The sequence below is a fragment of the Octopus sinensis genome, linkage group LG2 (genome assembly GCF_006345805.1).
Source record: "Octopus sinensis linkage group LG2, ASM634580v1, whole genome shotgun sequence".
NCBI classification, from domain to species: Eukaryota; Metazoa; Mollusca; class Cephalopoda; order Octopoda; family Octopodidae; genus Octopus; species Octopus sinensis.
This window is the reverse complement of record NC_042998.1, coordinates 190,254,199-190,278,709: the sequence shown is the minus strand read 5'-3', so window position 1 is coordinate 190,278,709 and position 24,511 is coordinate 190,254,199. Positions and strand designations below refer to the sequence as shown.

The following is a 24,511-nucleotide window of genomic DNA, read 5'->3' as shown; positions in this document are numbered from 1 at the left end:
TTGAGTTTTGCTGTCACTTAATCCTTTAGCATTTAAATTGGCCATATCAGGCACAAATATTCTACCAGCTTAATGTTGAAATTGTCCTGATCAGGTATCTTACACCTCCCTATAATGTCAGTTCATAAATAAACACATATCATTGATGTTTTGAAACTATAATACAATGTATGGCTAATTCAAAACAGCATGAATAAATAAGTATTACATTTCACAGAGTAATTTGAATGTTAAATAAAGGGTTGAACTTTCATATAAATTGTGTGGGATTTTAAAAGTTATTCTCAAACCATCTGTAATAGTTGGTGTGAATAGGTGTTTAGAATGTACATATATGTGTGTATGTGTGTATAAATACATGCGTGTATACATTCCAACACATTGTCATTGTATAGAAATAAAATGGAAAGTTAGTTGCAGCTCTATGAATTTACAAATGGCAATGATTTATCACATTAACACAAGACTAGGAATTTGAAGAGGGGGTATATTTGATAGAATTTACCCCAGTGTTTATAACTAGTATTTATTTTATTGAGGGATGGAAGGTAGAGTCTGGTCAAAGTGGAATTTGAATCCAGAATGTAAAATGGATTAAATACCACAAGGCTTTTTAGGTACCATTTTACTATTTCATCATTCCACCACCTCTATCAAATGACAGTAACAACATAAGTTGGTATACATAGAAGTAATAGCAAAGTTATGGTAGAGATAAAATAGCAAGAATACACTGGCAAATAAGTACACACCAGGGTGTATGTATTTGTTTACTTTTCCAAAAAAACAAAACTCCAGAAAGATGCCTTGAGTGAACACATGAGCAGGTTTGTAGAGAGTGTCTGTATATGGGTATATTAACTAGAACATTCGTATGTCTATACAGTTGTACTTGTATTGAGACGACCATGACTGTTAGTGATTGTGTTTTACATATACACACTATGTACAGTGAACCCTATCTACTGTTCAAATTGTGAAACGGTTGGTTAAATGAGCAGAGAAAGTATAGAGTTATGAGGTCTTACTAGCCCTGTCTCACTGAGACCTGTTCAACCTTCCTAGAGCTGGTGTTATGAGAAAATGCACCAGTACATCCTGTAAAGTCTTAGGAGGGGCATGCAGCTTTAGAAACCAGGCCACATGGGAAGTGGCTCAAACTGTGATGACCTGTCCAAGTAAAGCAAGCATGGAAAACACATGTAAAGTTATATATATATATATATATATACACATATACATATTAGAGGGAAACCACTATGTGGACACCCTTATGCTAGAAATAGATCCGCTATGGTCTTACCACTAACAAATGTTCTCAATAAAAATTTAGCAAAACAACCAAAAAAACAAAAAAGCAATAAAAATATGGATTATTCGCATACATGTTTCACTATTAACATATTACGTAATTTTACTTACATAAATGTTCGTAGATCATCGGTGCGACTGTCCAGATGAATATAATTTATAGGACTGCATACTAGGATGTCTGCACAAAGTTAGATTTGTAAACAGTTCTACCTATTACACTCGTGGTTACTATTTTACATGTCCCCGTTTTGGTGCGCTAAATTTAAAGTTATATATGATAGGCTTTGTAAAGTTTCTGTCTATTGAATTCAATCACAAGAGATGTTGGTTGATTTGAAGTATAGTAGAAGACACTTGCCCAGGGTGCTCTGCAGTGGAGCTGAACCTAAACTATGTTGTTATGGAGTGAACTTCTTAATCATGCACCTTTCCCTGCACCTATAAATTAGGAGTTTTTATATGTGTGTGTGTGTTTGTGTGTGACTGCTAAACTGAATTAATCTCCTTGTATATTAGATATTTATAAAGTTTATAACACATAGAGTTATTATAATTAGAAAGTACACTTTCTGGAAGCTATATGCAACACAGAAAATAGGAAAAAAAATGGTGTAAAATTGTAGCTCATATTTCTATCTAATTAACATTTGAAATGTGTATTTAGAAAAAGTTACCTCTCACGTTTAATTCTGTTTGTGTAAAACCTCCACCAAAATGTGTGTGTGTGTGTGTTTGAACTAATAAAGTACCTAGAAATTTGAAAGTAAATTATCTAATAATGACTCACTCTTTAATTGTTATTATCTACATTTTTATGTTTTAATAACTTGAATAAAAATTGTCATTTTGTTAGAAACTATAAAGTGTATTTATTTGTCTGAATTTGAAGTATTTTCACCTTGATTTGTAAATTATCTTTGTATCTTGGTGTGATTACCTCTATATAATTTGTGAATGTGCCCCCTTTCAAATAAGTAAATTTCTATATATATATATATATATATATTACGGAGATGTACTCGCATAGCAAGTAATTTAATCTGAGATCGTGTGCTGAAACGAAAACAATTGCAGCGTGGAAGGTGTTTATAAGCCATTTAAGAAACACACAAAAGCCGTTCGATTCACTTCAACATTTAAGTTTAATTTGTCAAAATATTTCCGTCGCTAAAATCCGTGACCTGTTCACTGACAAAGTCCGTGCAGCACAGACTTTGTCAGTGAACAGGTCGCGGATTTTAGCGACGAAAATATTTTGACAAATTAAACTTAAATGTTGAAGTGAATCGAACGGCTTTTGTGTGTTTCTTAAATGGCTTATAAACACCTTCCACGCTGCAATTGTTATATATATATATATATATATATATATATTTCAGGATGTGAAATGTTATTTAATTTATTTTTACCATATCTACTTTAAAATACATCAGGTGTTGATAAAATAAGAACCTTTAATATATTCAGTGAAGTTAACTAGAATTTTACGCTTCTTTTCAAAGAAATAAAAGAATTCTCTGTCTCTTCTTTTGAGCATTTCTGTGGTGTCTTGATATCTCTAGTTTGATTTCCCTTTAGAACTATATCACTTACAGTGTTATTGTAGTATGAACTCACAACCCCAAATCCATATGATATCTGTGTTGACATAAACATTAACTGTCATGATAAATTATTAACCAGGTAGAGTTTATGTTAATTATCATATCAAGTATTTCTGACTTATCTGAAATGGGTTGTCATAAAGCATTTTATATGTACATTTAGATAACGATGCTGGAATTAGAACAAAGGAAAAATATATGAGAACAACATAGCATTTAAATATTGGAGAAAATTTCTCAAGAAGTTGAGGATTCTAAATTTAGATAATACAAATAGACAATTTTCTTTGCCTAAACTGTCTTCCAGAGTTTTCCTGTGTAGAGAAAAGAAGACTTAACATAGCTTATAGAATGTGATCAGACTCATTTAAACAAAACAAAAAGTTCTATAAATATCTAAAATATTTATGTATTTTTGACTATAATTTTATGAAAAGACCAAGAAAGCCTACAGTGTAGTCATAATTTATATATAATAAATTGTTGTGAGGGCCTGTGGCTAAGTGTTTAGGGTGTTCAGCTCAAGTTTGTAAGAGTATGAGTTTGATACCTGGTGACATGTTGTGTCCTTGAGCAAGACACTTTATTTCACATTGCTCCAGTTCATTCAGCTGGTATAAATGAATAATACCTGTATTTCAAAGGGTCAGCCTTGTAACATTGTGTCTTGCTGAATCTCCTCGAGAACTATGTTAAGGGTATGCATGTCTGTGGAGCACTCAGCCACTTGCACATTAATTTCATGAGCACATTGTTCCATTGATTCGATCAACTGAAATCCTTGTTGTTGTAACTGATGGAGTGGCAGTTATTGTTACAAAATAAATTGTTCAATCTTTAAATCAAAATCTAAATTTTGGCATAAAAAAAAATGTCTTTTTCACATACATGATGGAATGTAAGATGTTCTTAGATTGCCATTCCACTGTTATAATAGTGTTACCATTAAGAATTCTTCTTATGTCAAGCTTTTATGAAGTCAAACTCCTAAAACAGTCTACTCATTTTAGATATTGTTTGGTATTGACGTTTTGCAAAACAATGCTGCTGTGATGTTATAGCAAAAACTTGCTATCACTTTATCCTTTATTCAGTTAGGTAGTATGTCTAGTCTGTATTTTTATTTCAACTTTTACCGTTTAGTTTCTGTTTGTATGCAATTTTACGTAAAAGGAAAATATTGTGATGTAAGATCAACAGTCAGTTTAGACATTTTTGTTGTATAAGTGGACATTGGAATAATTAAAATATTGAACGAGATGTGAACGAGATTTCTAGGTGTGAAGTGATAAGCTCCAAAAGAAACAGTAAAAATATGGACAAAGATATTTTGACTATCTAATATTGTATTGTATGCCAGACAAATGATCTGTGTGTTTGTTTTGGAAACATATTTGTGAAGTTCTTAGTAATTATAAACCAGAAGAAATTTTGCTCAAAAAAGTCAAAAATTTGCTGAAGATAATTCATAAGAAGCTGAGTGGTATGTGATATCTTAAAATTACTTGCTTCTCTTCTCTTCTGCACAAAATGGAATATTTTAAAGTTTTAAACATTTTATTGGCAGAAGATAGAGATAGCTCATTACTTCAAAGATGATATATAATTTTTTTTTTCTGTGTGTGTGGTGTTGTGTGGTGTGTGTATCAGTAATTTTTATTTCTTGCCATTCAAATATATTCCTTTCAACAAACTATATAACCTTTTGTGTGTCTGGAATACCAAGTATAAAACAAATAATTTTTCAAATTAATTTAGTTCCCTAGAAGTTTGTCACATTGGTTTCTTTTGTTTTGATAATGGTTTAGTATCTTCTTGAAGAAAATTACCTGACTAGTCTTCGCTTAAAAATCCTTTATCTACTTAGTTTTCTAGGATTAGACCTGATAAATTCATGGAGAGGGTTGTAAATTATTTTCTTGTGCTGACCTAAAACCTCTCAAAGGCTTCACTCACACTCACTTCTCATATAATCTACAACATATACTCATACGCTCATATTCTAACAAACAATGAATCTTCTGTCTTCTGCTATGTTTATTAATCATGTTCTGGTAAACTAGTCATTTGATCTGTGCCTCCTATTTTCTCCTGGTGTGTTGGCTGTAGGAGAAGGACAAGAAATATTTAATTCCTTTAGATGGTATGATGCTGCGTGACCTCGAAGACTCATTTTTACACAAACATATGTTTGCCATATATAGTACCTTGAGCAGGTAGGTAAGAGTATTCTAAATTTTCTTTACTTTTGCTACACCTTGCTATTATTATTATATTATTATTATTATTATTTAATCTATTGCATAAACTAATATGATGAAACTTATACAAGAGATATTCAGCCGTCTCTTATATTTCTGCTAATTAAAATTTTTAATCAATACTTTTAAATTACACTGATTTGTATGTTGTATTTTCTGGGTTATAAATTGGTGTTGAATTTGTAACAAGTTTTAATCATCTAATTATTTCTTGATTGTTCTTGCTTTCATGTTACAGATATCATTACTGTTGCTTCATGCTCAAATGCATTGGTTCAATCTACTAAAACAAATGAACCTGAAAATAATTGTCATTCTTTTAATTCATTTAGATTGAGAATTCTTTCATTCATCATCGTCATTATTGCCATTATTATGATAATTATTTTATTTGGTTTTCCATGTGGTATAAGTTGTACAAGTCATCAGTACACTCTTTGATCACTCTCGAATCTGTAATGCTGTTTGTGGTAACTGATATCTTGAGATCTGACATCCCTGGTTATTCTGCTCTTTTTCATCTGCTGCCATGTGTACCTTCTACTGTTCACATGTAGCAATTTTTCACTGCTAATAACAACTAGTCTCATATATACATATGTTTATATATATATATATATATTATATATATATATATATATACACACACACACACGCATATGTATATACATGTGTGGAGGCGTGTGGCTTAGTGGTTAGGGTGTCAGCATCATGATTGTAAGATTGTGGTTTCAATTCGTGGACTGGGCGACCCGTTGTGTTCTTGAGCAAAACACTTCATTTCATGTTGCTCCAGTCCACTCAGCTGGCAAAAATGAGTAATGCTGCGATGGACTGGTGTCCCATCCAGCTGGGGAACACATACGCCATTGAAACTGGGCCCCTGAGCCTGGCTAGGCTTTAAAGGGGTGCATATATATTTTTTATTTATATACGTATGCATATATATATGTGTATATATATATATGTGTGTGTGTGTATATATATACATATGTATATATATATATGTGTGTGTATATATATATATATATATACATATATACACATATATATATACACATACGTATATATATATGTATATACATATATACACATATATATATACACATACGTATATATATATATGTATATACATACATATATGCACATATATATATACACATACATATATATATATATGTATATACATACATACACATATATACATACATATATATATGTATATACATACATACACATATATACATACATATATATATATATACATACATACACATATATACATACATATATATATATATGTATATACATACATACACATATATACATACATATATATATATGTATATACATACATACACATATATACATACATATATATACATGTATATGCATACATATATATATATATATATATACATATACACATATATATACACACACACACATATATATATATATATATATATATATATATATATATATATATATATAAATAAATATATCCATCTACTCTATTAATGTTGAACTTCATTGTCCTATGACATGGATCAACAATCTTGGAAAGTAAAATGCAAATATTTCTTGACAACTTGAATATTTTGAATCTTTAATCTAATTTTTCTCTATCAACTGCATTGTTTTGAACTAATTAAAATTGCCAGTTGTCTTTGAATGCCTTATATTTACAATTGTATTAGTGGCATTTTCTGCATGAATGCATACGATATAGAAATGGATGCACATAACAAAACATATGATTTAATGTTTTCATTTTGATGGGAGACAGCTGGAAAGAGAGTACATTTGCATATTATTTGTACTCTTCTTTATGTGCCTTTGATTGTTAAAACTGCATGTTCTGGCTTAAGTATGTACCAGGAGTCACATTTGATGTATATATATGTCCATATATTGGGGGCTGCTCTGCTTTATGGGAGCAATTATTGGTGTAATTTTGGGATATTTGTAGCAGTATTTGCTTAGTGATTATGAACATGGAAATCTTGTCGGCAGAAATAAAGCTTCTGAATTTAAATGGTGTATCTGGCACAAATATGTCTACAAGTCATCTACTACCACACATACAATCACACACACACACATACATACAACCACACACATAAATATAGCCACACATATATAAATTGTTGTAGACGAATTCACCTAGGACCTCTAAATGCAGCCTACTGCCATAGTCTTTTCGTTAAGATTTTCTTTTCCTCACCATATAAGTGTTATTATTTAGATCTCTGAAATAAGTACAATAGGACTAGCTTGACCGTATGCAATGCAAATTATAAGTATGGTGCTCCTGAGGATGCCTGGAGATTAAACTAACCAAATATTCTCTGATATATACAGGCACAAAAGACAACATTAATAGTTCCTAGAATAGCACATAATAAAAAATCTGGCACTTCAGAAATATTTTTTACTTAAAGTATCTTCCTTGTTTGGATTTCTGGTATCTCTTGAAGCATTTGTATTCATAAAATTAATGAAGTTGCATTCAAGACACTTGGCTTTCTGTTTAGTGTTTAAATAAGTTTTCAGCTGCAGGTAACTATTCTTTCTACAATGTCTACAGAATATTTTCTTTAATTACTATCATCCTACTCTACATTTAAGAATTCATTTGTCTGTCAGAAAATATTCAGATCTGGATATTTTTTGTTTTGTTTTTGAGCTGAACATCCACTTGTATCATCTTTGTGTATTCTTTTATTTCTTTTATTATGTATATTAATGACCACAATTACTTAATAATTCTGTATTCTAATATTTCATCTCTGTCAAATATTCATTTGAAACGACCAGTTCTATGTTGATAATACAAATTTTATAGACTTCAGGATCTCTTCATATCAAAGAGGTTTCTACAGCTTATGGCCAATGCATTCTTCTTCAGACAAGATAACATTAAAAGATATCTTTTATGAGCAGAATAGATTTGTCTCACTTGATACAAATCTATTTGTTTTTAATGTTTACTGAATGATTAAATTAATCTGAATGATTAAATTAAATTGAAGTCCCTGTAGTATCATTTCTACCATGTAACCCAGGAAATACAGAATCCAGATTTCTATTATACATTTGTTTATTCCAAGGTTTATTCTAAACTGATTTTTTAAATATATTCATTATAATTTCTGTACAAAATTTTGATATTGCCTTATTTCTTGTCTTACATTTTTAAGATGTTATATAGCAAGAATTTTCTTTTAAAATGATTATATTCATGCTTCATTCTCTCATTCTCTCATAGTGTGCTGGACAACTTGTGTGTATGTATACTTGCATATAATTAGTATTAGACTAGCTAATATCAATGTACATAAGAAATTCAATCGTAAAAATACAAGAGTTTTATAATGTAAAGAATTTGGCATTTGCTGTTTGCAGGAATTGCATTGGATTGCTTCACTGCATTTGCAGGAACCTAAGTTCTCTTAGTTACGTAATTAGTCTGGAACTGCTTTTTACATGACGCCAGCTGGAAAATACAGAAATAGACAAGAAATAGTTATAGGCACAGATCTGTTGAATGGGGAACTTAAATTAGTGAGTTTAGAAGATGGAAGAAGAAGAGACGTATTGAGTCAATTTCATCAACATCAAAAATCAATGGAAATTGTTGTTGTGATCCCTGTGCCAGTGGCATGTAAAAAGCACTATCCGAACATGGCTGATGCCAGCGCCGCCTTGACTGGCATCCGTGCCGGTGGCACGTAAAAAGCACCAACTAATCGTGGCCGTTGCCAGCCTCGCCTGGCACCTGTGCCAGTGGCACATAAAAAGCACCCACTACACTCACGGAGTGGTTGGCGTTAGGAAGGGCATCCAGCTGTAGAAACACTGCCAGATCAGACTGGAGCCTGGTGCAGCCTCCTGGCTTCCCAGATCCCGGTCGAACCGTCCAACCCATGCTAACATGGAAAACGGACGTTAAATGATGATGATGAAGAAACAATCTCAACTATGAGAGGGATGATGTGAATACTGATGGTCAGTATGGAAGGCCAGCTTCTACATGGCTAACATTGACAACTGTTCTCAATACTGAGTTTTCTGAGTGTTTGTTAATATTCACATCAGTTCTGAGGATAAAACAGAGATGCACTAAAGCAGTAGTGAAATGACTGTCAGAAAATTGGATGCCCCAGTTGATACAGGACTGAGACACTTGGAAAATAGGGTATAGAAGATACATGACAATGTAGGAAATATAAAGGATGCTGATAACGATTTATATGCATGCTTATACATACACACACACACATACTATATGAGCTACTGAAATTTTCAATTTCTCTCTCTCCACAGAAATCTATTCTGATTTTTGAAAATTGTTGCACTGCTACCTGTTCTCAAGATTGTCTACTCTTCTGACTATTCCAACTATCATCTTATCTTTCCTACCGTCAGCAGCTCAATGGCGATAGTCATTTGCAAACATTTTCTTCTAACATTTCAAAGTCTCCCTTAATGACTTGCGACCTACTGTATGTCACTCACATGTGGGGCTGTATTTTCAAGACACTTGCTGTCTTTCACTTGCCAGCATGTAACTGTCATTTGCACCTTTCTCCTATTTATCCTTTGCCATTTCTCCCTCTCTTCATTGCTCCTCTTGCACTACCACTTCCATTTATCTCTCTTCCACACTATCTCTCCAATCGCTGTTTTTTATTTCATCCTTTTTTTTTCTCCCACTGAACTGAGTTCATCTACAACCACTCTTTGTCCTGTACACTCTACTGGTTACATTACCATGGACAAATGGGGATAACATAAAGTGGATCTGTGTCTTGCAGGGTATAAGATAATCTCAGTATTGCTAGTGCCATGATAAAAGGGAAGTAGTACACTTTAAAATAACTGGTATTAGGAAGGACATCATCCAGCCATAGAAATCTGATCCTATTTAGAAGATCAGTAACTCTGATTAAGAACTGACTTGAATCATAACAACCAGTTGAACACATAGCCTGGAAAGTGGACTTGAAATGATGTTGAGTGTTATTGCATTTGATATCAGCAAAACATTGACTATATCTGGCTCACCAGATTTCTTAGTAATGCAGCCTACAAGCCCCCATCTATCTATCTTGGATCTAAAACGTCTTGTCAGCACCACTGATGTGTGTGCTAATGGAACTCTTATTTACACATTGTTAACTCTGGTGTGCTCTAAGATTGTCTTGTCTTGCGCACATACATCTCAAAAATACAACCATCCAACTGATTGGCATGAAACCATTGTGAGCATATTCCAAACTCTGGCCTTACATATGCTGTCTTGTAACTCTGCCTTTTCTACCACTACCTGCAGTTGGCTGATCTTATGTCATTTCCCCTCTAGCTTCTTAACTCTCTTTTTTTTTCTTCCTTGTGTCACTTATACTGTACCCTTCTCTCAACCCTGATCATCTATTATTCTTAGTATTTCCTCTCTGGAATGTTTTTCCTGGAGCTGTCAATGTGGAGTTCAAAAGCATTACCTGCATCAATCTCATGGGTCTCACATGGTATGCAGAGGCCATGTGCACAGCTACTTTCTTCAGTCCAAACAAAATAAATAAATAAAACAATGCACACACACATATATATATATTATATTTTTCAGCTAATACTGTATAAATTGTATTTTCCATTTCTTTTTTAGATTTTGATAATAAAGTTGTTTGAGTATTTACACATCTTATTTTATACTTACATTGACTTATTTCCATTTATGTCATTGTGGTACTTCTATTAGTCTTTAACCCTTTAGCATTTAAACCGGCCATATCCGGCCAAAGTATTCTGCCTGTTTTATGGTCAAATTGGCCAGATCTGGTTTCTCACACCAACCCTACAATATCGTTTGAAAAATTAACAGCACCTCATCAAAATCTCATAGCTACAAGATAATGTATGATTAGTTCAAAACAATTTGGATGAAAAAGCATTAATTTTGGCAGAATAATGTGAACACTAAAGGGTTAAACTTGAAACTTATGTTAATATAGCTTTATCCATTGGAAGCATTTAGTCAAAGATTTCTTAAGGGGACTGCGATGTGAATTTTCCAGTTGTTCTGATTATGATTTAAAAAAGATGTGTAAATAGCTCAAATGATTTTTATAATATATAAATTTGCTTTGTTCTCTTTTTAATATCAGCATTTTGCATCTGCTTTAAAATTCAAGATGGTGTCTTTATACATCAATTTATTGTACCAAAGCTTGTATTTTTAAATATTTCATTCTTTTTAGCACATAGTTGGTATGTTAATCTCATTTATTGATTTTACTATTCACAGCTATTACATGTATTAGTTGCATAGCTAGTTTATATAGACAATTTATGTAGATCTTTGCATTGGATGTTATGTAATTGTTTTATATTTACATTGGCTTCATGTCGTAAAGTTAAATATAAATTGTGTCTAGTAACAAACAAAACTGAAAAACTAACAATTGAAGCAGTAAAATTCATTTCAATTCTGCTGATATTGAAGTGATAGAAATTTTAAGCCTCTGAAATGACAATTTACTTTCATTTATTTATTTACTTATGCAATGTGTAAGCATTGTACAAATATCTGAAGACACATGCATGAACTGGATTAGACATTTTAATGTTTTATATCCTAAGTCATTTGCACTTGGACATTTAAAATGCTCACGTATTTGCCTTATCCTATATCATGGGTGTTGTAAAGTTCTAATTGTTTCCTTTTTACCCCTATTTTTGCAAGCTGTTTGCCTGGCTTGTCCTTCTGTGTTGTGTTTCACAAAAGTATTGATCATTTGTTTTCATGACAAAATGTCACATTAATAAATTCTAATCCAAAATTGTAACAGCATTTTCAGTATCATTACCATGTCTAATGTAATTAGATCCGTTTCCATGATCTAATTTTGCTGTTCATTTGATATATCATTAATTAGTCTGAATAGAATATAGTGAAAATGAAAAGTTAGTAAAAACAAGAAATAGCCTCTGTTGGTATAGTATCCCAATTAGAACACAATTTACTGGAATATCTTATCACATTGGGAATGTTGAAAGTCAATACTGAAGGCCGGCTTTCACGTGATTTTCAAATTTATAAATATCTTTGAACATCTCCATATTTGGTCATAACAAATAGTAAAGTTACTAAAACCACTTATTGCTGCTTAATGAATTACATATGTATTATTTTGAGGAAGTAAATGGTTGAAATAATTTATACCAGTTACAACTTTAAAACAAAGATATCCGTTTTAATTATATGAAGCATGAATAAAGAAAACAGGAAAAAGATTTAACTGATATTATTGGCTGGAATATCATCATCATCATCGTTTAACGTCCGTTCTCCATGCTAGCATGGGTTGGACGGTTCGACCGGGGATCTGGGAAGCCAGAAGGCTGCACCAGGCTCCAGTCTGATCCGGCAGTGTTTCTACAGCTGGATGCCCTTCCTAACGCCAACCACTCCATGAGTGTAGTGGGTGCTTTTTACGTGCCACCTGCACAGGTGCCAGGCGAGGCTGGCATCGGCCATGGTCGGATTGATGCATTTTACGTGCCACCGGCACGGAAGCCAGTCGAGGCAGCACTGGCTTCGGCCACGATTCGGATGGTGCTTTTTACATGCCACCGGCGCGGAAGCCAGTCGAGGTGGCGCTGGCATCGGCCACGATTCGGATAGTGCTTTTTACGTACCACCAGTCCAGGGGTCCTGGCATCTGCCGGGTGCCAGTCATAGGATTGGTTCAATTTCGATTTCGATTTCACTTGCCCCAACAGGTCTTCGCAAGCAAAGGGGGGTTCAAACAAATCCTGCCATGCAGCACTTTGAGCAAGGGTCTTCTATCATAGCCTTGGGTGGACCAAAACCATGTGGGTTATGTGGAAACCCATAATTAGGAACTGATTTTCTTTTTGTATAGTAAACTCGATCCATTGTCTAGTAAAATATCACTATTTTGTCACTGTGTGGCCTTTAGCAGCTTACATTCTGTTGCAGGCTTTTCTTTTGGGTTAGGTTTTTTTTAAAATTTTATTTGTTTCAGTCATTTGACTGTGGCCATGCTGGAGCACTGCCTTTAGTTGAACAAATCAATCCTATGACTTATTCTTTGTAAGCCTAGTACTTATTCTATCAGTCTCTTTTGCCAAACTGCTAAGTTACGGGGACATAAACACACCAACAATGGTTGTCAAGCAATAGTGGGTGAACAAACACAGACACACATATATACGTGGGCTTCCTTCAGTTTCTGTCTACCAAATCCATTCATTAGGCTTTGGTTGGCCCGAGGCTATAGTAGAAAATACTTGCCCAAGGTGCCATGCAGTGGGACTGAAGCCGGAACCATGTAGTCAGTAAGCAAGCTACTTACCACACAGCCACTCCTGCACCTAATCTGAGGATAAGCTCTTCCTTTCCACTAGTTTAGAAGGCTCTGTAAAAGTTCATGTGTACTTCCCTTCCTCCTCTAAATAAGTGGAGATAAAAACCAAAGAAATCTGGTGTATGTGACTTATACCTAAAATCCATATCATTATATATGAGCCTTAGTGTTTTAAGGGAAGATAGAGATATGTTTTAAAATGACTATGATTTGTATATCAAAGTGAGTATATCATTTGAAGTGTTAGCTAAGAATTGTAGATTTCTTAGTAGAGAATATTTTGATAATGAATAATTATGGTGAAATCCAATTTGTACTTGTTGCAGTTTTCTAGAGGCTATTCCATGTTTAGCTGAATTTTTGCTTTCAAATAAGGCTCTGTCCTCTCTGGGAAAATGTTTCTAAAAATAAGAAAAGTATTTTATTTACCAGCATAGCTTTGTTTTAAAAAATGATCTTAAATTAGTGTCTGCCAGAGAAACGACAGGTGGTTCAGAGAATGAAAGGAGACTGTTGAATAAGTTGTGGTTGATTGTTGTTTATCAGCTAAAAGTGATAATTGTTTAATAAAAAGAACTGAAGCAAACATTGTTACTAAAAGCAGAAGAGACTAATGAAGAATATAACATTGAAATATATTCAATTATCTTTCGTTAGATATCTGAATAGTAATTTAAAACCAGTTATTATATACATATTCTTCATTCAGAAATGAACATTACAGAGTTTTCTCCTTTCCTATAAATCTATACAAGAAATAATCAGTTTGGTAAACTTCTCTTCGTAATATTTATTTATTGAAAATAAATAATTTTAATAAATTATTTAATGATGATGATGCAAAAGTCAAAGGCATTTAGAGAAATTGAAATTTATGATAAGTTTTAGGTAGTTTTTAACTTGTAGATACAAATGTAACTTACAGTTTAACTGTAGTTCTTTTTTCTAAACACAATATCTAAAAGACAGTCTGTACATTTAAATTACTGGTGTCAAGAGATAGTTAAGTTAATTTTTTGGCTCAAAAACCAAAAAGCAAGGCCATGTAAGGGGACATGGAGTTATGTACAGGGTGGTGTTCATGCAAAGAGTTCAGGCCATTTCTGGTCAAAAGAGACTTTGAACCGAGCGGTCGTCGGCACCTTCACTATCTTGTCCGGCAGCTTATTCCACGGATCTGCAATCCGGATGGAGAAAGCCCCGCTCCTTCGATTGAGATGAAATCGTCGCAGATAGAGCTTTTCGGAGTGACCCCGCATCCGACGCTCTGGTTGTTTATATATTGTTACAAACATGTATCTTGAGGAAACACTGTTCTCTACAAACTTGATTTTAGTCAAATGAATCATCATCATCATCATCGTTACTTATTACAAATATGTGATGATCTGTGTTACTCAGAAATTGATCAACCTGTAATCACATGTCCAAACTGCAAATCAAGCGGAAAATTTCATTTAGAAGAGATCTTGATGCTGCAAATTGTTAAGATGCTTCTATGCAGTTTGTTAATTATATCATACTTAACCCTATTTCTCAAGAGCATTCGTCATTTGTAAACATTTATTCATTTAAACATGTTAATTACCTATTGTATTTAGTTTTAATATTACTAACCTGTTTTAAGGTAATGAACAGACAGAATCATTACCATGCTGGAAAAATTGCATTGCAACATTTCTTCTGACTTTATGTTCTGAGTTCGAATGCAGTTGAGGTCGACTTTGCATTTTCATCCTTTGAGGGTCAATAAAATAAATACCAGTTGAACACTGGGGTTAATGTAATTGACTTACTCCACTCCCAAGAAATTGCTGGCCTTGTGCCAAAATTTGCAACCAATATTACTAACCCACTCACTTATGTCAGCTATTTTAGTAAATCTTAGTAAATATTAAAAATTTTTTTTTCCTTTTCAGGAAATTTTTTAAAAGTAATTCATTAATAAATTTCACATTTAATAGAAAAATATTTTAATTGCTTTTGTTGTTTGCATTATAGGAATGTGTACAAAGACTATAAGCAGCTAGAATTGTCTGCTGAAAGTCAAGAAGAAATAGACAGTTGGAAGGCATCATTCCTACGAGCTGGTGTTTACCCAGAGAAAGCCCAAGATAAGGGTGATGAGGTAACCGTTTTATTCTTTTACCTTTTTGAAAGAAAATAAGGTAGATATTCAAATTAGGTTTTATTGCACACATGTGAGTGAGAACACTTTCGCTCGTTAGATACGTTTACAAGCCACTCGTTGTAATTAATACGGTATCCATAGGGAATGAGTTTGGTATTCTCTCTTTATCTATATTTGTATTTTACTATGAAAATGTTATTTTGTTCAGTAAAAGAAAAATAGAAATTATATCATCTCAGTTTTATACCTCTCCTTTCCTCTTATTTTTTAAAATTAAATTTTATCTTAAATTTACTTTACACTTAGTTTTTCATAACAATAACATTCAAAATTAAACAATGGAACTTTATTTATTTTTTTTTACCTATTTTATTGTTATTTACTATCTTTATTGTTTTAGTCAAAAGATGACAATACATCCATGGATCCTCAGCTGGAGCGACAAGTGGAGACCATCAGAAATTTAGTAGATTCCTACATGAGATTAGTTTACAAAACACATCGGGATTTGGTTCCAAAAACTATTATGCATCTAATAGTAAATGATGTAAGTATAGATTTTGGTACTTATAATACTCACTAATTTCATTTATTTATTGCTTACAATTTGACTGGCTTCTGTGCCGGTGGCACATAAAAAGCACCATCCGAACGTGGCCGATGCCAGCGCCACCCCGACTGGCTTCTGTGCCGGTGGCACATAAAAAGCACCATCCGAACGTTGCCAGTGCCACCTTGGCTGGCTTCCGTGCCGCTGGCACATTAAAAGCTCCAACCGATCGTGGACAATGCCGGACCCACCCCCCCTGACACCTGTGCGGGTGGCACGTAAAAAGCACCCACTACACTTGCGGAGTGGTTGGCGTTAGGGAGGGCATCCAGCCGTAGAAACTCTGCCAGATCAGACTGGAGCCTGGAGCAGCCCCTGGCTTCCCAGACCCCGGTCGAACCGTCCAACCCGTGCTAGCGCGGAAAACGGACGTTAAACGACGATGATGATGATGATGAATTATAACAGTTTAGTGGCCGATTGGGAGTGGGCTAGATTGAATGCCTTATGCTGTGTTCTTTCAGTTCTGATTTCAAATACCACCAAACAAGTCTTTTCCTTTCATCCCGCAGTTGATAGGATGCGGTACCAATCATGTACTGAGGCCTGTTAAATAGGTTATATTTCTCCACTTTAGATTTGTGGTTTTGTGTCAATGTTGTTATTTTTATTACTTTTATAAGATATCCAGTGTAGGAGGTGAAGCTACATGGGATTTGTATGAACTCCCATCAGGGTGTTGGGATTGGTGTAGTGATGTTTAGTTTGAACATTTGTAGGTTAATGACTGGAATAAACTGCCTGCGTCAGTTGTTGACTGCCATGACACTGCATCCTTTAAGGCCCTCATGCTTTCCGAAATCCGTCGAAACTACACCTGATTATATATACACTTTCGATGAGTTGTAGTGCACCTGGGCACTGTACACAATGTTTATTATTATTATTATTATAAGAAGAATATGAGTGCAGAGGGAACAGGGAATTTGGTTTGAATATCTGTAATGGAGTAAAAAAGCTATGCTAAAGTTACTCAAAGACCAAGTGGAGGTATTCAATAGTGCAACTATTAAAGTGTACCTTCTGAAGATGGTTGCAGTGAGAGCAGTGGATAGCAGTATCAGTAGAGTGCCTGATAAAATGTATGCTTTTGATCATTCTGAGGTTGATAAAACAAGAACCAGTCAAGCACCAGAATTGATGGTTAAATCAACTGCATCCCTCCCTGTAAATGTTTTGCCTTGTTCTTGTGTTACAATTTATCATAATAGTTGTGGAGTTGGAATGGAAGATTGTTAGATTGTCTTTATTTATTTAATTTTCATTCTGATACAAGAATGGATGAAAAATAAAAATAAAATTGCTTTAATTGTCTTTTGTTTTGATTCATTCCAGGTGAAAGATTTTATAAGTGGTGGAGAAATGTTGGCTCAGTTGTATGCGTCTGCTGATCAGGTAAATATTATTCACAAACTTTTATAGAAATCTGCTCTAAAGTTTGCATTTTACAATTGACTTTGAAAATGAGGCTTTGAATTTTTACAAGTATTTGTCAGAGTATCTTATTATATCAATCATACATGTTATTGTGTGTTTGTGTTTGTCTGCTAAACACCTGCATGAGGTAGCTGATTGATATTGGGTGAGAGAAAGAGGGACAGTGAGCTGCAACGGTTACACAACTATTTATTTTGTTCTACCTGGAATTTTGGAGTCATATTTTGATTTTGACCATACTACAAGAAACTCAATATATATATAGTAGCTGCTTTCTCGTATACGAGCAAAGCCATTTCTAAAAAGAATCATTGAAATTAGTCATTTATGATGCAAAGTGAGACCCTTGTATGACTCTTGAGCCCGGCCAAAGATTTGCACATTCTATTGCATAATACACAGCTGTGCTGGTTGGCAGGGGAAACAGGTGCCACAAAGTCTTTTGACCAGCCTTTTCAATTCTCCAACTGAAAGGCACACCTTTCCCACAAGTTGCACATGTTCTGTTGTGAACAATAGCCATGTCACAATTTACAAGGGGTTATTTCCAGTCACTTCTCTGGTGGCTGACCAGGCCTGCATGACTCAAGCATTTCCTCCCATGAATCACACACATAAAAAAACAAAATTCCCTCATTTTCCACAGGTTCATTCTTTCTAAGCCTTCTCTTGATCTTCTTGTGTTTTATTCTCTCTCTTTTTCAAACTTCAAACAACCACTATGCACTCTTTTCCTCCATCTATCTTGGCCTTGTGCCTTTCTTTCTCAATCAACAACTGAAATTTCTGACTGTGTCAGAGCAGTTCTGAGGCGGTCCTTGGACCACATTTTGGGTTTATGTGCTGGCCTCCAACCATCTTCCAGCTCACCATACAAAAGTTGTGTAGAAAGTCTTTCACCATTAATTCTCACCAGATGTCCACCCCCCCCCACCTCAAACGACTTTGCAGAATCATCGATTCTATACTCCTATTACCACTTCTCTCAAGTACCTCCACATCACTGATGGCCTAGAATTTTCCTAAGACAATATTGATGATACAATTCCAAATGCCTTAAATGCCTATGATAAACAACCCATGTCTCACTTCCATGGAGCAATGATGGCAGAACACACATGCTATAAACTCTAACTTTAATTTGGAAATATATAATATGGTTTGACCAGAGATGCTTGTCAAGCCTACCAAAAGTATTTACTATCCTTCCTGGTTCTACACGAAATTTCATCATCAAGACCAGTAGTGCTCATATATGTATATCGTAGAAAGTAAATGAAAATTTTGTGAAAAATCTCAAAGACACTGAAGAGAAATTGTAATATTTTTTTAAGAGATAAGAATTATTGATAAGAAAAATATTTTTAAACCACTAAATTAATTTGCTTTCTTTCTCTTCAAATATATATCACTTACATACAATGATGATGACTGGTTGCTGCTACACAACTATTCTATTTCTTCCTGTATTCCACCATATTCTTATTAATTTTATTTACATTTAAAAGAGTATAAGAGAAATTTTTGTTTCTGTATCTATTAGAATACTTTAATGGAAGAATCCTCTGAAGAGGCCATGAGAAGAGAAGAAATTCTGCGCATGTATCATGCTACCAAAGAAGCATTGAATATAATTAGTGAAGTGACCACTAGTACAGTGACTACTCCACTCCCTCCACCTGTAGACAATGATTGGTTGCGTGCAGAAAGAGCAGAGAATGGACCCTCTAGGTATGTAAAGCTATTCCATTCTCTCTAATCGACATCTTTGCTTCCTGTTCTATTTGGCATTTTTTTCATATTGTACTAAACAAAATCTTCTGATTCCATAAATACTAACAAAAAAAAAACACAAAAAAACGCAAAGGAACTAAACTCTTTTTTTTATTATGCTGGCTACTTTTGAATGTGCAAATTTTCCTCTTTCTCTAATTTTCTCTATATTCTTTCAGCTATATTTTCTTTACTGCTGGCTTGAAGCCATTTCTTTCTTATAATGGCATGGAATATTTTATACATTTCTGAAGATACATCTCTAATGTTCTTTATGTTAAAGGGTAAGAATAATGACAAGGTCCTACTATGTTTTAGAGTAGTTTTTGGAATTTAACTTAGGTGGCCATTGCAATTATCAAGAATTTTTTCTCACCTGGGTCTCCCTTAACTTAGAGGAAAAGCAAAGCAAGTATGTCTGAGAGAAACAGCCAATTGTAGGGGTTACTAAGAGTCAACAATGCTAGACTACAAAACTTTAATGGGGCCTTTACTCAGTTTGTAGATTTAATGCATGGCTATTGCCTCCCTGTTGAGTTCATCTATTCTTCTTGACAGATATTGGTTTTGGTCTTAGATGTCCATACATCCTCCACAAAACAGGATGAGAACCAAGAGTGGCTCTGCCAATTTAGTTGCAAATTATTCAGTCATGGATAGGTAGTGCAGGTTTACACACTTACCAGTAATAGATCATTTTGATCTGATCTATCTCTTTCAGAGAGAGGGAGACATGGCTGTGTGATCCACAAGGCAGCTGCACAACTAGTTTCAGAAATAATCTCACTATGACACTTTGGGCAAGTGTCTTTTACAATAACCTCAAAATGACAAATGCCTTGTGAGTGAAATTTGTTAGATGGCAACTGTATGGAAGCCTGTAATATGTGTGTATGTGTATATTTTGGCAAGTGTTTTCTACTGTAACCTCAGACCAACTAATGCCTTATGAATGGAATTAGTAACCTCTGTGTGTGTGTGTGTAAATGTTTACACATTGGAAGCATTTGAACAAAATGGTAAATTTATGTTGACATTTGCTGTCAACAGATCATCTTCCAGCCCTGCACTTTCAAGACAAGTGGAATAAAATGATCCCTTATTTGAAACACAGCTACAGATTAGTGACAGGAAAAGCATCATCATCATTTAACGTCCGCTTTCCATGCTAGCATGGGTTGGACGATTTTGACTGAGGACTGGCGAACCAGATGGCTGCACCAGACTCCAATCTGATCTGGCAGAGTTTCTACAACTGGATGCCCTTCCTAACACCAACCACTCCGAGAGTGTAGCACCCACTACAATCAAGATTGGAGCCTGGTGTAGCTATCTAGTTCGCCAGCCCTCAGTCAAAATCGTCCAACCCATGCTAGCATGGAAAGCGCTGCATGAGAAATAATGTCTCAGTAATAAGTTTATGTCCAGCTCATGCTAAAGAAATGGTTATGGAACAAATGAATGAATATGCATGTGTCTCCATATGTCTTCACATTATGTTTCCCATCGGCAAAATACCCGGGCAGTAGTTTGATGCATGAAATGATGTGGAATAAATACTTTAAGTAAAATTGGCATCAGGGCCAACAAAAAGAAATCATCATCATCGTTTAACGTCCGCTTTCCATGCTAGCATGGGTTGGACGGTTGACTGAGGGCTGGTGAACCAGATGGCTGCACCAGGCTTCAATCTTGATCTGGCAGAGTTTCTACAGCTGGATGCCCTTCCTAACGCCAACCACTCCGAGAGTGTAGTGGGTGCTTTTATGTGCCACCAGCATGGGACCAGTCAGGCGGTACTGGCAACGACCTCGCTTGAATCTTTTACACATGCCACCGGCACAGGTGCCAGTAAGGCGATGCTGGTAACAATCAAGCTCGAATGGTGCACTTTTACATGCCACCGGCACAGAGGCCAGATAGCTACTCTGGCAACGATCATGCTTGGATGGTGCTCCGAGCGTGATTGTTGAATAAAAGAAAGTGAGAGAAGAGAGGTGTTGAGGCTGAAATATCCCTCACACAGATGTAGGTTCAGAAGTGTATTAAGTGATGCTATGTGAAAGAGGAGGAGGAGGAGATAGAAATTTATAACTGAAGACAGCTGGAAGTTTCTATAAGACAACCTTGCTGTGAGCTCCCAGACCAGATATGTGCAAGGAGCAATGTTGCAACCCAAGTGGAGGTGACAGTAAATAGAGCCATAAAAGCTAAGAGACAGGTTTGGAAAGAACAGAAGAGAGGAACAAGGAACAATATCAGCTTCATGTCTGGTATATTTAGCCAGGAGTCAAGCAACCCAAGTAAAAGGAATCTGCTGAAGAGGAAAAATCAAAGAAGGCATAGGAAGAAGTGGTGAAAGTTGATCTCAAGAGGCTGCACTTTGCAAGGGAGATAACGAAGAACTGTAACAAGTGACATGACACTATGCTGAAGACCCATCCAATCTATGGATGCATGGAAAAATTACATTTTAGGATAATTGTACACAAAAAAAAAATAGAAAAAAGTGAATTCTGCAAATACAATCAAAGGGCAATAACTCTACAGCTTATTCCTTTTGGGAAGAGAATAGATTTTTATTTATTTATTTATTATTATTTTTTTTTTTTCATAGATATTTTCAGTACCCAGTTCTTGCAATTACAGTACCATACATATGATGTAGTTAGTAAGTCAATAAAGTTCCATTAAGCTGAGTAAAAATTGTTACACATCATATTTCTCTATCAATCAATAACCTCTAGACAGTATAGTTTATCTGTATCTGGAAAGGTCCTGTTCATGATGCAGACATGTGCAAGGTTGCTTTGTTGTGCAATTCTAGTGTTGTCTATGCATGTAAGTCTGTGCTCTCCACATCACTTAAGTTGTTCAGGGGAGAGGCGACGGTTGAATCAGCTTGGCATTAGTTTTTTCGTAGGCATTGTTATCAGTATGCAGAGAGCTGGAGAAGATAGATACCACAAGGTATCTAATTTGACACTCGAACAGCTCTGCCAATCCACAACTCTCAGTTGGTACTGTCTTTAAATTACCTTGAAGGGATTTGATGTCAGAGAGCAGAGAAGTGGAACAACTACAAGGTATTCTACCTGATGCTCAAACGAATCTATCTTCTACAATTAAATGCAAATTTAGGTGCTATAATTTACAAGATATCCAGTTATTTCTGGCACATGATAGTGAATGTGTAATCAATGGTAAGCTTTAATGTAGATACATTAATTCATTGCTGGTGGCACATATAAAAGCACCATCCGAACGTGGCTGATGCCAGCGCCGCCTTGGCTGGCTTCCGTGCCGGTGGCACATTAAAAGCACCAACTGATCGTGGCCGATGCCAGACCCCCCTGGCACCTGTGCAGGTGGCACATAAAAAGCACCCACTACACTCGTGGAGTGGTTGGTGTTAGGAAGGGCATCCAGCTATAGAAACACTGCCAGATATTGAAGAGCATTGTAGAAATAATGGATATAATCTAATGTACAAAACAAGAGCCTGTGTATTAAGAAGGCTAAATTTTTTATATTCACCAAATATAGACTTGGTACATAACTAGGGTAATAGTCAAAGTAAATGAGTTGTTTACTTTTATCGGAGTAATTTCTATACATGATAATAACCCATCGTTAAGAGTTAAGTGCTCACATTAGGTAATAGTGCCTTACAATTAGCATCATTAATATGAAAATCAGTATCAAGTTTCTCATTATTGCATCTGATATCCATTTTAAATGAACCAAGGTATTGAAGAGGAGAACTTGTGTAACTTGATTATTTAATATACTTAGTAAAACAAATCCCTGTTTTGTTCCTGACACTTCTCCTGAAGTTGGCATGCTACAAACATCATGCTGATTGTTCCTTGGCCTTCTCTGAAGCCTCACTGATTCTCTAGTAGATGCCCATCAGCCATGTGTTGGGTGAGGTGGTTAAGGAGGACTCTTGTGGCTATTTTGCCAGTGATTACAAGGAGAGGAAGTCCTCACTGGTTGTCACAGGACTCCCTGTTTCCCTTGTAGAGATGGAAAATAGAAGCATCCTTGAACTCCTGAGGAACAATTTCCTGTTGCCACATGGTCTGAGAGAGGTTGGTGAGCTTTTGAGTCAAGACTGGCTTCCCTACCTAATATTTTTCAGTTGGGATGGGGCCATAACCTAGTGCTTTGCCATTTAAAAGGAGTTTAATTGCTTTCTGGTGCATGTGAGCATTGGCCTCAGCATAGAGGAAGGCCTGCTCAGGATTTTGTTGAAGTGCACTGCCCATCTTTTCTGGATTGTGTTTTTGTCAATGAGGAGAGTGGCCCTGTCAGCACTGAGCAGATGTACTGAATAATCTATTGCTACAAATTGATAATGCATTAACTTGAGATGTCATGTAATGATTAACAATATTTGTCAACATTATGTGATATAAGAAAATGTCATTGCCCTCATAAGACTGAGAACAACATATTGATTCTGTATTTGGTCAGGAGACTTTGGTGAATTTGCCTTGATTTTTCACCATAGTAATTTATAGCCAAGTGACTGTTTGTGGTATAACATGAAGCCAACTGGATCATAAAGGAGAATTGCTGAGATGCTTAAAATATGAAATGTTTGGTGCCTGCATAGTCAAACAGAATGGTGTCCTACCTAGTGATTGTTGTAGCAGTATTATTACTACTGTAGAGGAAAGAAGATGCTCCAGAAAGAAGCAATGGCAAAGACATAAGTTGATGGACCATCATCATCATCAAATTCATTTAGTGTCTCTCTTCAATACTCTTAAGAGGAGCTGTAAGCCAGAGGATTGTGCCAAATTCCATTGTCTGTTTTGACGTGGTTTTTACATCTGGATACTCTTCCTAATGCCAACCACTTCACAGAGTGAACTGGATGTCTTTATGTTCTGCCAGCACTGGCGAGGTCACCACATAACTTACAAGACAAAGATCCCTCAACTGAGAGGGGAAGTGGTATTGAGGGAGGTGGCTTT

General features: G+C 35.1%; 1 protein-coding gene across 4 annotated transcripts in view; it reads left to right on the top strand.

Annotated features, from left to right (window-relative positions):
- LOC115227813 (dynamin-1) overlaps positions 1-24,511 on the top strand; it is a 143,605-nt gene that overhangs the window by 99,205 nt on the left and 19,889 nt on the right. For 3 of the 4 annotated variants that reach the window (XM_036500590.1, XM_029798545.2, XM_029798554.2), the window contains exons 15-18: positions 15,577-15,703; positions 16,107-16,253; positions 17,652-17,711; positions 19,297-19,484. In XM_036500590.1, the coding sequence (XP_036356483.1) occupies positions 15,577-15,703; positions 16,107-16,253; positions 17,652-17,711; positions 19,297-19,484 (522 nt within the window). Of the gene's footprint in view, positions 1-5,027; positions 5,135-15,576; positions 15,704-16,106; positions 16,254-17,651; positions 17,712-19,296; positions 19,485-24,511 lie in introns of all 4 variants that reach the window. The other variant, XM_029798547.2, reaches the window with a different exon arrangement.